We start from the raw sequence: 13,748 nt of genomic DNA on the forward strand, positions 1-13,748 counted from the left end.
CTGTCTTCTCCTTCTACAATCAGGGTAGGATCTAACAAGAACTCTACTTCTTCCTCTTTGTAGTCATACTCACTGTCTGATTACTAGATTAACTATTAAGCTTTTAGTATGAAATCACTTATCTCACTTAATGATCAAAGTTGATCCACCAAAATTAGAGAATTACTGAGTAGTAATATTTGGACAGAGATATTGTACATTGAATCCAAAAGCACACAGATAAACATCTACAATAAATTGTTCAAATTAATTAATTACACAGAGAGGGTTTGCAAATCTTGTATACTTATAACTTATCTAATTGAACAATTCAGACTGTTAAGTAGTATGTCTGGTTATACAAAAGATATGCATTCCAATTGACTTAATTCTGTGGCGTATCTCATAAATTCCTTTCGACCAAATATAGTATGCCTTTCCTGAGTGAGAAATAGGCAAGAATGCATCCTATTACAATGCTTAGGCAAATAAAACCAAACATAGCTACTCGTGTTGATATTAGACAACCGTGTGCAAGTTCTTGTCTTACGATCGCACCACAATCACCCCCTGCCCCTCCTACTTTGACGTTCACAATGACTCAGACCATCTCAGCTGTCTCTAGCATATCAAACGCTGTCTCGGCAGCAAATGCAACAGAGAACGATGTCTACGTATCCGTCAACGGCGAGCTGGTTCGAAACACCCTTGATATCATGCGCAAGTTCGTAGATCCTTCTGTACCCCCTGTCTCGTATATGGTGTCCTCGGCATACGTCCAAGAACGTCTGACACCTGTTAACGAATTCCAAGATGCCCAAAAAATTGCATTTTACAATCTCGCCAAAGCCTACCTGTCTGCCAACCCATCACTTAGTTCTTCCTATGTCCCCAACTCTATGGCTATTGCACAATCAGCACCAGGTTTTATTGCAAATAGAGACCTTCGAGCCCTTGCCCGCAAGCACAACGAAAAGGTGCAGGAAGGAATGGTGAATTCTTGTTTCGCTTCATAGATATCAATTCATACTTATTTTTTATTTCAGCGTATTTTGCGTGCTCGTACTGAGGAGCATCTCGAATTCGTCTTTTCAGTAAGCATTGACCGCCTTGCAACAGCCAGACGTGGCTCTTCGTCTGTGGACCTTGCAAGTCTCATTGACATTCGCCTCCCTGATGTTATTCCGTTCGAGGGAGCCTTTGCCACTGCAACCCGCCGTTACAAGGAACATATTGCAGCAGCTATTACGGATTACCTTAATGATACCTCAAGAAGGCGTGGATACTCCACTGCAATCATAAAACAGGTGAGTACAACTTTTGGGCAGCTTCAAGCAGGACGATCTTCGTTCCTAGTTGCTGTGAGGAGTAGCAGGTTGAGATTAGACTGACACAATCTACTTAGGCAAAGGTCTTCAACCGTAGTGACCTTGATCCTCTCCCACGTGCTGAGACCCGTCATCTGGACATTGACATTGAGGACATCACAGATGACGAGTCTGAGACTTGTGTGGTTTCGGATGGTCCTTCTGGCTTACAGGCTACTGTGACACCAGACGAGGAGTACTGGGGGAACGACAACCCCCCAACACTTGAAGTTCTCCGAGCACTCGAGCAAGCCGAGTCAGAATATACGTCTACAACAGTTCAGGCAGGCAGTACAGTTGGTGCTCGGGTTGTCAGGGATGAGGGTCCTGGTCGTCGTCAAACCATCTCAAACCGCCGCACAGATGAGGTCGGATTAGATAGCACTCAGGCTCAAATTGTCCAGTCTCATGGTACGATTGTGATTCCGGCTGGGTACAGTATTATTATTGCCTCTCCACCTATGTCCAACAGTCCAGATACTCCTCACTGCCTCAGTTCACCTCAGTCACCTCAGTCATCTCAATCATCTCAGCCATGCATTATAATTGCATCTCCTGAAGCTTCTTCCGAGGTGTGTATAGAGAATTTTACTTGTATTCAAGTATCTTTAACAAATACTAATGTATTCTCCACAGTCCAACCTTTCCAGTGAGGCAGTATCCACCGAAGCAGCACCCACTGAAGTAGCACCCACTGAAGCGGCACTCACTGAAACAGTACCCACGGCCTCTCGTATCAGACGCTCCCTCAGACGTGCACCACGTACTGTGTGTTCGGAAGCCGTTTCTAATAATACCTTCGGAGTTTGAGTGTGCAAAAAAAAAATTCTGTTGACGTGTTACAGTAAGTATGCTTGAACGCCACTCTGACTTACTTCCATGAATGTGCCTTATTTCTATTCGCATTCGTTGTTCTTCTGTGCTTCAAAATGTTTCTGAATTTTTTTCGTCTGTATGTTCAATTGCTATACATTTTGTTGTTTGCTATCTTGTGTATCTTGTCCCCTATCTTCTTGTTGTGTTATTACGCCATGTTGAGCATGGGTATATTACGACGTGCGTGATGACAAAGACATGTAGGTAATGCGCGTGTGATGTGTCAGCTCATTGCTCGCAGGAAAGAAATAAGTAAGGCTTTTTTTATAATTCAGTGCAGTATTAAGCACAGTATGGGGAAAAGACTGAACTCCCTTCTAATTAGAGGGGCTACAAGGGCCGTGTAACCCCTCTAATTAGAGTGGAGATAGCCTGTGCCTCAGGTGAAACCTACACACAGGACAAGTTGTTTGACCAGGACGCGAGAACTAGGGCAGGAGGCACGAGGAATGGAACACATGGGCACACAGCAGTGATACAACCTTCGGAAGCGACGCAAGATCATTCCCCTTGTCCACCTTCCGAATTTACAATGTTTGAGCCGCTGGTTGAAGCTGAAGACCAGGAATCAGTGTGGTCTATGGTAGCAGCATCTCCGTTTCTGTGAGGCAGCACTTCATTTTTGTCCTGTTGCGAAGAAGCTCCAAATTTGTCTCCCTTAGCATCCAACAGACTGTCCCAACAGTCTGCACATTGCGCCTCAGCACTTCCAGTCCCGTTAGATACATTCTCATGTACACTAGGCGCACCACCGACACGTTTAATTCTCTTGATGAGACCCTTGTAAATAGCCTCCATACCTGCAACGAGTCGTCTAGCACGCTCTGGATCTTTGCAATTCATATCACTAAACATAGCCCCAAGATTGCCTCCTGCAGCACTACCCAAAAATACAGTCTTAATACTTGGATCCAGGATTTAATAATGAACTAGATAGTAAAATTGAATGATTGAGAATTTATTATACGGATCTACTAAATACTTTAGTCCAGATTTCATTAATACATTATATAAGCATATTCTTAATACTTGGATCCAGGATTCAATAATGAATTAAATAATAGAATTGAATGATTCAGATTTTGTCATGTAGTTCTACTATGTACTTCAGTCCAGAATTCAATAATGTATTGGTTAGCACAATTGAATGATTTGCTGAGACAGACTTTCATGGGGCTGATTGATTTGAGGGAGACAGAAAAAGTTAAGAGACAATCATTGAAGTAACTGGCAGCAGTGATACAGCTGTTCGCTTCATGCGAGAGAGGAAGTCTCGCGAGATGATGTGTCGTGTTGCGGCTCCGCCTGGAGCAAGGACAAAGACGATATCGGATTGAGCTGCGAGCACCTCAAGCGGGACACGAGTAATTGCGTCAGGTGCAAGGTTGTGCTGCTTAGTGAGTTCAATTATGACGGGATTGTCCGTCTGGGAAGTAGAGAGTGGGTTGCCTGTGTAGATGAAACGTCGAATGCCGAAGGCAACGAGCCGCGCAAGGGTCGCGTGAGCGATACGTCCAAATCCAAGGAAGCCGACGACCTTCCCAGCAGAGGAACCGGATTGGTCAGGAGATGCACCGGGGGTGTTAGGCGGCGGGAAGGCAACGGGCGGAAGTAAACCTGTGCTGAGTTGTTGGCCGCAGAAAGAAAATGGTGCCCAAGACGAGTTCGGCCACTGGATACAATCTAAATTAATGCATGAAAGCTATCTGTTATGGGAATTGAACACACCTGCCCGTCTGTGACCAAGCTAGTGGTAGCTTTGACGTTCCGGGTAGCCATTAATGCCAAGAGAACCGCGATATCGGCAACTGAAATCCGTTATAACATTGGATACAAGTATCCACTATTGTTTGTAATGGCGGCTATCGACGGTAAAGTAATGCACTCACCTGCGTCTGTTAGTACGTCAGGAGTGTATCCAAGGCGTACTCCTCGCCTGGTCAAAGCCGGAATGTCGACATGTTCTAGACGGGTTAATCAAGGGATAAGTACTATCGCATCCGTTTTAGTAATACTATTGACTACCCACCATAACCAACGGACATCGTTGAAACGACTTTAAGGGACTGTCCGGCTGTATAGTTGCACATAGCTGAACAAGGATGGGAAATACTGCAAGTTTGGCTGAGAGAGCATACCCTTGTCCAATAATTCGTCATTGACCTAGCAGGATAAGGATGTCACAGGACGTTATAGTACGCCTGGGAGGCACATACCTTCTCAGACATTAAAAGCGCAACGCCTTTTGCACCAACTATGTTGTCTAGGAGCCAGTTACGGTCGCATGTCCTGTCTTCAGGCCATACTATAAGCTGCATATAGTGAGATAAACATACGAATCCACCACTTATAGGACCTGATAGAACACGCATTTACCTCGATATCCTCGCAGGCGCGCAGTATACCCATGGCATCCGGGCCAAGTTCGCGCGACACAACTACTTTGTGCATCTCGCGGGACTTACTAGAATCGTTACCACTGAGATGTTGAGCGAGAGCAGTCAGTCGTGCAGTGAGAGCCGAGTTGACTGTTGGAACCATAGAAAATAACTTGTAAAAAACTCACATGCAAAGGAACTATTTCAAGAATCAAGGGTATCTGACGGAGAAGAGCGGCCCGGCAAGAAGCTGATAGTAATCTGTAGGTCTCGTGACCGTGAACGCGACGCCTGCAGAGAAGCACGTGCAGTTATTTAATATTGACAATTGAATTGTTTCTGCTTTGCGCCTCCATTTTACCCTACCCAACCCAAAGAGCACAAGCGAATGGCGGCAGAGGCATCCTCGTCATCGTCGACAGCATTCAAGACGTTCTCTCTGGAGAACAGCATTCTTGATGTGCCGCCACAGGACGAGATCTTCCGATACGATGCCGAAGCATACAGAGAGGTTCTGAAGGCGCAGCCTTGGAAATCTGAGTATGGTCTCACTCATTTCTGTTGGCGCATATGCACATCCACCCTAACATGAATAAATATCTCCACGAACCTATTTCTATAGCCCGCACTATTTCAAAACGTGCAAGATATCTGCTGTGGCACTCATCAAGATGGTGCGGAAGTATTCAGATACCTTCATTGCATGGTTTGACTCGCTCATATCGATAGGTGATCCACGCGCGCTCAGGTGTACCGTATGAGATCATGGGTCTGATGCAAGGAAAGGTTGTCGGTGACGCACTTGTCATTATGGATTCCTTCGCACTCCCCGTGCAAGGCACTGAGACGCGTGTAAACGCAGCCGATGCCGCAAACGAGTACATGGTAGAATATGTTAGTGGGAGCGAGAAGGTATGATGCTTATCGTCGTATTATATGTGCGCTCTTGTTGAAAGTACCTATCCGTCTCTAAAAGGTCGGGCGCAAAGAGAACGCCATTGGGTGGTACCATTCTCATCCAGGCTACGCATGCTGGCTGTCAGGCATCGACGTAAACACACAAATCACGAATCAGAAATATCAAGATCCATTCGTTGCCGTTGTTGTACGTCCTGTCTTGCTCCGTCACAGATACCGCTCTAGTTACATTCGCCACTTTCTATCTCATCTAAAACTGACTCGCAGATTGATCCAAACCGCACGATTTCCGCCGGAAAAGTTGATATCGGCGCTTTCCGCACGTACCCAGAAGGATATACACCTCCAGGCGCTCGATCCGGTGGAGGTAGCCAATATCAATCAATTCCACTCGAGAAGATCGAGGACTTCGGCGTTCACGCTGAACAGTATTACTCGTTAAACGTCGAGGTCTTTATCTCAAGTCGCGATTCAGATTTGCTTGGTGCACTATGGAACAAGTATTGGGTCAACACACTCAGTACGAGTCCATTAATATCTGTGAGTTTTCTTTCGTACTCTCGAGCAGAGCTCTTATTGATGACGGGCACCAAGAACCGAGCGTATGCAGCAAGTCAGCTCAATGACCTCGCTCAAAAGCTTGCTAAGGCGCAAAATACTGTCGCTAATACTCGTCCGGTCATCCCAAAATTACATAAAGAACACAAAGATGAAAAGGAGAAGGTATTCAACACTGTTCATATGTTTACTCTATCAAGCTAAAAGCCGCTCGCAATTGTATTCTAAAGGGTAAACAGCCGGAAGAGAAAAAGAAAGAGGACAGCCAGCTCCTGAAAAGCACACGGGATAGCGCGAAACTCGCAGCAGAAGCGCAACACGGACTCATCTCGCAAGTACTGAAAGACGTGCTATTCTCAACACGACCTGGGCAAGGGCGGTTAGATGAGCCGGAGCCGATGCAAGACGGCTCGGAGAAAGAGAGGGAAACGGGGAAGGGTAGCGGCGTGGAGGCGCTGGAGGGGACTGTTGCTAGTGCTGCAGGAGTCTCATCAGTTGCAGCGGCTGCGACTGTGACTCCAGTTCCCGTCGCAGAAAATAACAGTGGACCTGAGAAAGATGCACCCACTGGGACAACTCCGCGTGCAGGTGGAACAGCGGACGAAGATACGCCGATGACATTATCATAATACGTCGATGTCTTGTGCATGTTCAAAGTGTAATATTACAATAATTTCAGCAAAATCTCATTCTTCATTTTTGATAAGTATTTGCGCCACGCTTCACCTATTCACTCCGGGTCAAGAGAAGTTTGGCATAGCCATATATGCATATGTGATAGCATGAAAGGACGGATGATACAAGGCATGCGAACGTATGACTTTTTGGCTCTACCCGCGCCAGTTCGTCTTATCCTTCTCAAAACACCACCAACCACCGTCAAATAAAGCAGCTCAGAAAGTGCTTGGCCTGTGAGCAACGAACGTAGCTTTCGACTTGGTGACACGGTGGGGGAGCGGGAAGTGGAGGTTCTTCTCCAAAAGTTGCTTGATGTACGGGCGACGGACGTCCTCCGCCTTCTTGAGCTCGACCACACGAAGAATCTATACCAGCTCATCAGAAAATTTCCATTAAACCAAAGAAAGTATGAGCATACGTGAATGGACCGGAAACGCGCACGGTGACGTGCAGCCATATCCTGATACAAACTATGCACCGCTTCAGCACGCGAAAGCGCACGGAACTCCTTATACATATTATGCGTTCCACTCCTCGAGTCGTAACGGATCCAAATTCCGAAATTCTTCACGCGGAGGGGACGACGTTCATGGATGATGTTTACGCCAACGATCTCTCCATTGGCTTTTTTAACTTTTTTGAGCTTACGGAGGAAGTACCAGAAACGCGATTTGGCGACGACCTCGTTGATGGCGAAGATGCGCATGCGGTAGAGCTTGGGTGCGGGTTGGGCATCGGTGGGGAGGTGACGGCCGACGACTTGATATTCCTTGAGTGCCATTTTGCAACGTCCTGTTGTGAGAGTGACATCCGAAAGTTAGTTCATGAATCCATCGAATTTGACCAGGAAAACGCCAAGAAAGATGGTTTTATAGCATGGAATGCGTATATGTAGCCCATATAAGCATGAAAACAACATACGAACCTACCAGAGTATCGTCGTACTGGGTCTTGAGGACGTCGTTTGTGTTGAGCAGCAGCCCGATATCGTAAACGATGAAGATTGAGGCTGTGCATTCGGCATTCTCCGTTCGTACTCTCGCTGACTAATCTTTCCTATTTCGCACGACCAGGCATTGACGGGTCTAGAGGAGAGGAGTGCCGGTATTCCCCCTCTCTATGTCATATTATCTGACTGGGTATAATTTTGTAAGATCGTGAAGTCGATCTGAACAAGGCGAGTCACATCGGAATCAGAAGCTTTACAAGTCGTAGTGTCTTTAATACACTACACTGAACCAAGGATGTTATAACAAAGGACGAAGAATGATAATCTATAGTAAAACAATGACTATGTGAACTTGAAATGCACCTGGACTAGAAATAGAAAGTGCTACTAAGTACAAAATGCATGAGAATGACAAGGAAGATACGTTATACATCAGAAAACGTTTAAGTCGACAATGTCACCAGGACTAGAAATCAGAAATACAATAGTTCAGACCAACAAGCTGCAAACTCCCCGATGAACGCACATGCGTCTTTTTACTAATGGCCTTGATTCGTAGTTCGTCCGGGATATGCAAATGCGAGAGATGGGAGGGTGACTACATCTGGGTACGAGACACTGTCACGATCAGGAAATCCACGTACACCAATACCATAGCCCGTGTCAGATTTTGATTCTAAGCCTTGATCCAACAGGTTTCGAGGTGCGACAGTCAGATGGGATGATTCAGTAGAGTTAGCGTCCCAATCCGCCTCGTCTTTCTTGTCATTCTCTTCACTAGACCCAGTGGAGTGAGTAGCTCCGGGTGTGAAAGGCGTAACACCAAACATTGCCTCCGAATCAGACATTCTGCTCCGCGGTGTCGTAAACTGTGGGAGCGAGGCGGTATCTGGGAGAATCCGACGGGTATACACGAAAAGAATAGCGTTGACCAGACCTGAGTAGGTAGCAGAGTCCATTTGAAGTGTGAGATCATCATGAACAGGCCAGCAAGTTAATAAAATAAATGTCAAGACAGTATTAGAACGACAACTCCAGAAACCTGCTTGTGGAACTTACCAGTAAGATTGAATATCGTATCAGTCATGATTGTTGCCCAGAACGGTACATGATGACCAGTGAAAGAACTCAGGCGCGCGATGGCAACAGGGATGATGATAAGGCTATATGCAACCTGATAATGATAATCAAATGGTCGTCTGATTAGAAGTTACCCGAAAATAGAAAGAAACTTCCTTGCGTACAGGGTACCTGATAATGAGAAAAACACCGTAAGGATCAGAACGTTATTACTGGTTGTATTCAAATGGAAATGGCAGCGTACCAGACCATATTCGTAGCAACGTGCAGCATGGCAGTGTCGAGTAAGTCGCGGGCGAAGGATAGTTGCCATGCCTGACTCCGAGTTATCCATCGTAGGTGCCAACGGCCATTGACAATTATGAGATTTCCTCGTACGCGTAGAAGAACAAGTGTATACAGGATGAATCCAAGTCCCGCAGATATAAATTCCTTAACATAGAGAAATAGTCGTCAGAACATAATAGTCAAGTCAGGTACTCAGTGACTTACGATGAAATACTCCATGTACGTTTGTTCCTTAGGATAATTATCCGTGATCCAACACCAATATCCGGACACGCCGAAGTAAGGACCGCGTTCTGGGGTTTCGATGGCGAGCGGACCGAGCGTCACGATAAAGGCGACTATGGTCCAGCCGCAAATAAGCGTAATAATCATACCTGTGCAAGTCGTTTTCCAACGTAGGAATAGCAAATTGAAGACGTGTAGTGCAATGATGAATGACCATAAAGCTGTTCCAACGTTTGCTGCATTTTTAAGACCTCCTTGAAAGGAGCAGAAGGAACCATCAAATACAATGCCCTCTCGAACCCAGCGGGCATTGAGAATTGTGGCTATCGCCTGTAATACGTTGGCCAAAAGCAGCGAAACGAGATATGGGGCAAGGTTCGTTCGATGGAATGTTTTAGTGCGTTTGCTAAACACGAAGTAGTACTATATAGCATTGGACGTGAATGAATGTAACAGAAGTTTATGAATGTCGCTAGCTTACAAGGCATCCTGAGGCTACCGCGGAAATTGACAAGACGCCAGCGATAACGAGCACCTAGAAGCCCCATTAATATACCATGAAGTCATATGTAACAAGTATTCAAGGCTACAGTAACGGCGCTCCTTTCACCAGGAGTATAGATCTGAATTTCGGGAGCTTCGCCTGAAGTATCAAATGACATGTTCTATGATGAAAGCAGAGCTAGAAGGCCGAGACAAGCTGGGACGAAGAAGAGAGAGAACAGAAGAAAGAAAATATCCTGGCCTGCAGGTAGGAGGAGCTCTGTTCGAGGGTATTGAAAGATGAGGAGGGGGCAGAAGACCAACCCATGAAAGTGCGAATTGAATTTGATAGTTATAGGCGTCTCGCATCAGAGTCTAGATGAAGAGTGCCCTGAGCGGGGATGACAAGGTAACCCGACCGATAATTGCACATTATGCTATTGGACGAGTGAGAGGAGCGTGTTGATGAAGGACAACGCGTAGATGCAGCTTTGATGCAATCAGACGCAGAAGCGGGCTCGACCTCACAACTCGCGTCGGTCGTGGCAATTACACTAACAGTACAGTCGTATTCCTCGCCTGCACTCGCCGTCGTCCATCAGAGTATTATTATGACGACGCTAAGGTCTCATCTGTTTGTCACTGTCCATCTCATCCAATACACACCATACGCTGACCCGTCACCCCTGCTAGCTTATTCCACATCCTTGCTATTTTGTCTCTCGAACAAGGCACTTGCCACGCCTTAGTAGATCCAGTGCCGTCCTTTGTGTATCCTGAAGGAGTCTCCTTTTATGCCTCATCTTCAACCCATGGACGCGCAATTACTAGAACGACATCTAATTGGACCAGACGTGCAGATGGAGAGGTAGAGGAAGACGTGATCTGTCACCCCGCTGGTTCATGCGAGGCATGTCCAGACGATCTCGTAAGCGTCAGTCCGTCTCGTATTGCTATTCTCAATTGACACAACACAATTTCAAGCTACAAGAACCATACTGCCAACCATTTGGAAATAGACGTTTACTACACTGTCGCGTGGTCTCTTCCTCCACGCCAAATAACGACGTACAAGACTCCGAGAACGCACCAGACAGGACGGATGGGGCAGCTGAGTCGCCACCATCGCATAATCCAGCTGACCGGCCACCACAGTCAGCTCTTCCCGCTTGGGAGTCTTGTGGAAGGCGCGTACCAAAAGAACGAGCTGATTTCTTCGAGTTCGTCTTGTGCAACGTCATTTTCGCAGCATTGGCTCTCACTGGTGTGCTAATCCGCTCAGAACGTATGAGGGCCGTGCGTGCGCGACGACTCGCAGCGCGTATCGGTGTCGGGTTGCGAAGAGCATCCAGTGGTAGCTGGGCGGCAATGGGAGGCATGGGAGCAGCACTCGTTGGCACGGATGCTCAGAGTGCTGAGGGAGAGGAGCTGATGAGGGAGGATGCTTCAGGATCATGATTTTGGACTTGTGTTGTCTCTCTTACTCTTTCTACCTGTTTGCTTCCTGCACTTCAGAGCACTAGGTACATTGAAGCTGTCGGCACGCGGTTTCGTGGCAATTATAGTTGCACATCTCGTATTTGGCCCCGAGTTAACCTTCAAATGTACGACTCAAGACTAAACGTTTCTGAACTACACGGCGTCATACTCTCATTCAACAAAGCACTTCCACACAAATACTATAGCATACGTAACATGGAATCTACTAGTCTACTCTATGGTTCTTTCTGTGGTGTATACTACCGCAATATTTGGAGGTTAGTTAAATGTCATTGGAACATCCCCCGAATTTCGGTCTTCTTAGCACGACAACGCTGCCTCAACTCTTTCTCGGTTCCCTCGTTGTTGATCTTACCGTCAAGACGATCGACCAAGAGGTTGCAGAAGGCAGTTTCCTTGGCCTTGATCTTGCTTTCGAAATCGAAACTAGCGTGGTGCAAGTCGCCAACCTCATCGACCATGTTGCTGCAAATTCCGCTTACGGTGTCGTCCTGCAAACCATACTCGTCCTTGTCCTCAAAAACTTCTTTTATGACTTTTTTCATATCCTTCACAGTGCTTTCCTGTCGCTGCTTGTTTCTATCCCACACTTCTTCATTCCTTTTCTTTTCTGCTGCATGATCGCGTTCGGTGCCTGGAAGGCGGAGTCGATCCTGACTCCCTCTCCCTTGTTCGGTCGCCCGATACTCCTCCCATTCCCTTCTTACCGCCGGATCACTATGCTTTGCAGCTAACTCGTCTATTGAAACAAATCTAGTGATGGGCACTACATCGTCAGGATTTTGCCGAGGCCAATGGTGATAGGTACTTCCTGATCTTCTATTGCCAGGTGTAGTTGACATGTGCCTATCAGGATCGCTCGCATCGCTGCGATATTCCTTCTTGCGTTGGCGTCGATGGCTGTTGTGTGACATATAGAACTGAACGTGCTGACAGTGTACACAGGGCCTAGTTCTACTTTTCTGAAGGTGCAGCAATATGGGACATAGCACTGTCACCCTTAATATACACACGTGCCCACATTGCGAGTGCATCTTTGCGTTTGGACACACTTAGATGCACCAAAATTACTTTGCAAGTCAACCTAAATCAGAAGCTTTTCTGTGTGTGTAGCTTTGTGAGACTGAGTATAGAATTGTTTTGTTGCAATGGAGTCCTTGTCTGGTGACCTTGACCATACCCACTCTATTGTAATCATCGCTTTGCAATGGTCGGGTCTTCCTGAATCCTGATACAGTAGACGCAGGAATCTACAAAGGGCATGATTGCAGTCCAAACTCGTGCCGACAGGGGAGGGGATACAAGTACAATGAAGAGAAATAACTTTGGTGTCTAGAGCCTTGGAGATCCTTAGAGACGTTTGAACAGGATCTGGTTAAGCAGCATAGACCAAGCATTTTGCCCAAGCCCATAGTCCAATTTAATTCCAAACTGGGCCAAACTTGGATACAGTAAGAAAGGTGCCGAGCGCGTGACTGTGAAAAGTTATTTCCACTTAAAGGTATATTTTTGAAAAGCGCTGGAGAGATATATGGACATAAAATTGTTTATCAGTCTATTAGATCCTCCTTGATAAATATCTATCCCCTCACGTAACTTGAAACTTCTTAAATTACCAACTAACTTGCACCATTACAGAATTACGAAGATTATGAGGACAAGAGTCGGTCAAGACACCTCGATCTTCCTACAAGTGGCGTATCTACACAGCTATAGTTGCTGATGTCCGGTCCCGGACCGCTCGGACTCGGTCCGGACGCAGGACTGGACTGATGGACCGGTCCTCTACAGTCCAGTCCTCATGGGTCCAGGAGAGGTCCGGTCCTGGGTCCATCATTTTGAGAAATTTCCCGGACCGATGGACTCGTCCGGACCCGGACTGGACTCCGGACCTGAATAACCTGAACTAATGTCTCAAATCTCGTTTCCCATATCTCTAGCTCACTATACTAAAACAGATCATACTCCTTTAAGGATCTTTGAATATTAGCTAGCACTTGCATAGTACATTTTACAAGTTTCTGGCAGTCCAAGCAAAGCAAAACTTTATTCCTGTTCTTTACTGTTCAATGTATGGCTTACTAAACTTGACTCTTCCTATCTGGTTATTGTCTCCCGAAATATTTATTCCCTTTATGTATATTCACTCCTCTCCCGTCCTATGCCAAAGACGCTGCAGTCCCAGCCGCCCTCCCCAGTCAAGCAGCCAGCCAATGCCCCTGCCCCTGACAAATTAGACAAGATGTCCGAAATCACTCTCAGAAAGAAGAACGCTGACGCTCAGGCTGCTTTCCGTGCACGCCGTGCCAACTATATTGCCACCCTCGAAGAGACAGGTCCGTCTGCTGCTAAGTACCTAAATATTCATGTTCCGACAACTAAGTGTCTGTAAATCGCAGTAACCAGCTTAGAGGCAGTTGTAGTCCAGCTTCAGGACTCGTGTTGCGAGGCTCGCGCCGAAGCCTCAGA

The 13,748-nt window shown here is 46.5% G+C and overlaps 7 protein-coding genes across 7 annotated transcripts in view; 4 read left to right on the forward strand and 3 right to left on the reverse strand.

Moving 5' to 3' along the window:
• Positions 1–575: 575 nt before the first annotated feature.
• Positions 576–2,156, forward strand: FOMMEDRAFT_152727 (uncharacterized protein; the record flags this gene model as incomplete). Its single annotated transcript, XM_007263504.1, has 4 exons — positions 576–971; positions 1,026–1,286; positions 1,385–1,918; positions 1,983–2,156. The coding sequence occupies 4 exons, from the start codon at positions 576–578 to the stop codon at positions 2,154–2,156; spliced, it is 1,365 nt and encodes a 454-aa protein (XP_007263566.1).
• Positions 2,157–4,173: 2,017 nt separating this feature from the next.
• Positions 4,174–6,617, forward strand: FOMMEDRAFT_131951 (Mov34-domain-containing protein; the record flags this gene model as incomplete). Its single annotated transcript, XM_007263505.1, has 9 exons — positions 4,174–4,194; positions 5,031–5,140; positions 5,223–5,274; positions 5,330–5,512; positions 5,577–5,705; positions 5,786–6,058; positions 6,113–6,196; positions 6,277–6,455; positions 6,578–6,617. The coding sequence occupies 9 exons, from the start codon at positions 4,174–4,176 to the stop codon at positions 6,615–6,617; spliced, it is 1,071 nt and encodes a 356-aa protein (XP_007263567.1).
• A 145-nt stretch (positions 6,618–6,762) lies between these two features.
• On the reverse strand, positions 6,763–7,734 carry FOMMEDRAFT_103451 (ribosomal protein L18ae). Its single transcript, XM_007263506.1, has 3 exons — positions 7,680–7,734; positions 7,173–7,546; positions 6,763–7,119 (listed from the first exon to the last, which is right to left on the reverse strand). Exons 2-3 carry the CDS (start codon positions 7,533–7,535, stop codon positions 6,970–6,972), a joined length of 513 nt encoding a protein of 170 aa, XP_007263568.1. The 5' UTR covers positions 7,536–7,546; positions 7,680–7,734; the 3' UTR covers positions 6,763–6,969.
• Positions 7,735–8,086: 352 nt separating this feature from the next.
• On the reverse strand, positions 8,087–10,088 carry FOMMEDRAFT_103454 (uncharacterized protein). The gene is made up of 6 exons (XM_007263507.1): positions 9,887–10,088; positions 9,778–9,831; positions 9,276–9,719; positions 9,021–9,215; positions 8,763–8,877; positions 8,087–8,640 (listed from the first exon to the last, which is right to left on the reverse strand). The coding sequence occupies exons 1-6, from the start codon at positions 9,956–9,958 to the stop codon at positions 8,243–8,245; spliced, it is 1,278 nt and encodes a 425-aa protein (XP_007263569.1). The 5' UTR covers positions 9,959–10,088; the 3' UTR covers positions 8,087–8,242.
• A 185-nt stretch (positions 10,089–10,273) lies between these two features.
• Positions 10,274–11,435, forward strand: FOMMEDRAFT_165854 (uncharacterized protein; the record flags this gene model as incomplete). The annotated part of the gene is made up of 3 exons (XM_007263508.1): positions 10,274–10,413; positions 10,473–10,707; positions 10,764–11,435. The coding sequence occupies 3 exons, from the start codon at positions 10,274–10,276 to the stop codon at positions 11,235–11,237; spliced, it is 849 nt and encodes a 282-aa protein (XP_007263570.1). The 3' UTR covers positions 11,238–11,435.
• Positions 11,436–11,548: 113 nt separating this feature from the next.
• FOMMEDRAFT_152734 (uncharacterized protein) lies at positions 11,549–12,193 on the reverse strand (the record flags this gene model as incomplete). The annotated part of the gene is made up of 1 exon (XM_007263509.1): positions 11,549–12,193. One exon carries the CDS (start codon positions 12,191–12,193, stop codon positions 11,549–11,551), a length of 645 nt encoding a protein of 214 aa, XP_007263571.1.
• Positions 12,194–13,440: 1,247 nt separating this feature from the next.
• FOMMEDRAFT_152735 (uncharacterized protein) overlaps positions 13,441–13,748 on the forward strand; it is a gene marked incomplete at both ends in the record, with an annotated part of 497 nt that continues 189 nt past the window's right edge. The window contains one exon of the mRNA XM_007263510.1: positions 13,441–13,667. Within this exon, the coding sequence (XP_007263572.1) occupies positions 13,441–13,667 (227 nt within the window). The remainder of the gene's footprint in view (positions 13,668–13,748) is intronic.

This window comes from Fomitiporia mediterranea (assembly GCF_000271605.1).
Source record: "Fomitiporia mediterranea MF3/22 unplaced genomic scaffold FOMMEscaffold_3, whole genome shotgun sequence".
NCBI classification, from domain to species: domain Eukaryota; kingdom Fungi; phylum Basidiomycota; class Agaricomycetes; order Hymenochaetales; family Hymenochaetaceae; genus Fomitiporia; species Fomitiporia mediterranea.

Coding starts and splice junctions, on each gene's coding strand:
- FOMMEDRAFT_103451 (XM_007263506.1), bottom strand. CDS start 7,535: ATGGCACTCAAGGAATATCAAGTCGTCGGCCGTCACCTCCCCACCGAT. Junction 7,120..7,172: donor CGCGTTTCCGGTCCATTCAC/GTATGCTCATAC, acceptor GAGCTGGTATAG/ATTCTTCGTGTGGTCGAGCT.
- FOMMEDRAFT_103454 (XM_007263507.1), bottom strand. CDS start 9,958: ATGTCATTTGATACTTCAGGCGAAGCTCCCGAAATTCAGATCTATACT. Junction 8,878..9,020: donor CGAATATGGTCTGGTACGCT/GCCATTTCCATT, acceptor TATCATTATCAG/GTTGCATATAGCCTTATCAT. Junction 8,641..8,762: donor TACGATATTCAATCTTACTG/GTAAGTTCCACA, acceptor CTACCTACTCAG/GTCTGGTCAACGCTATTCTT.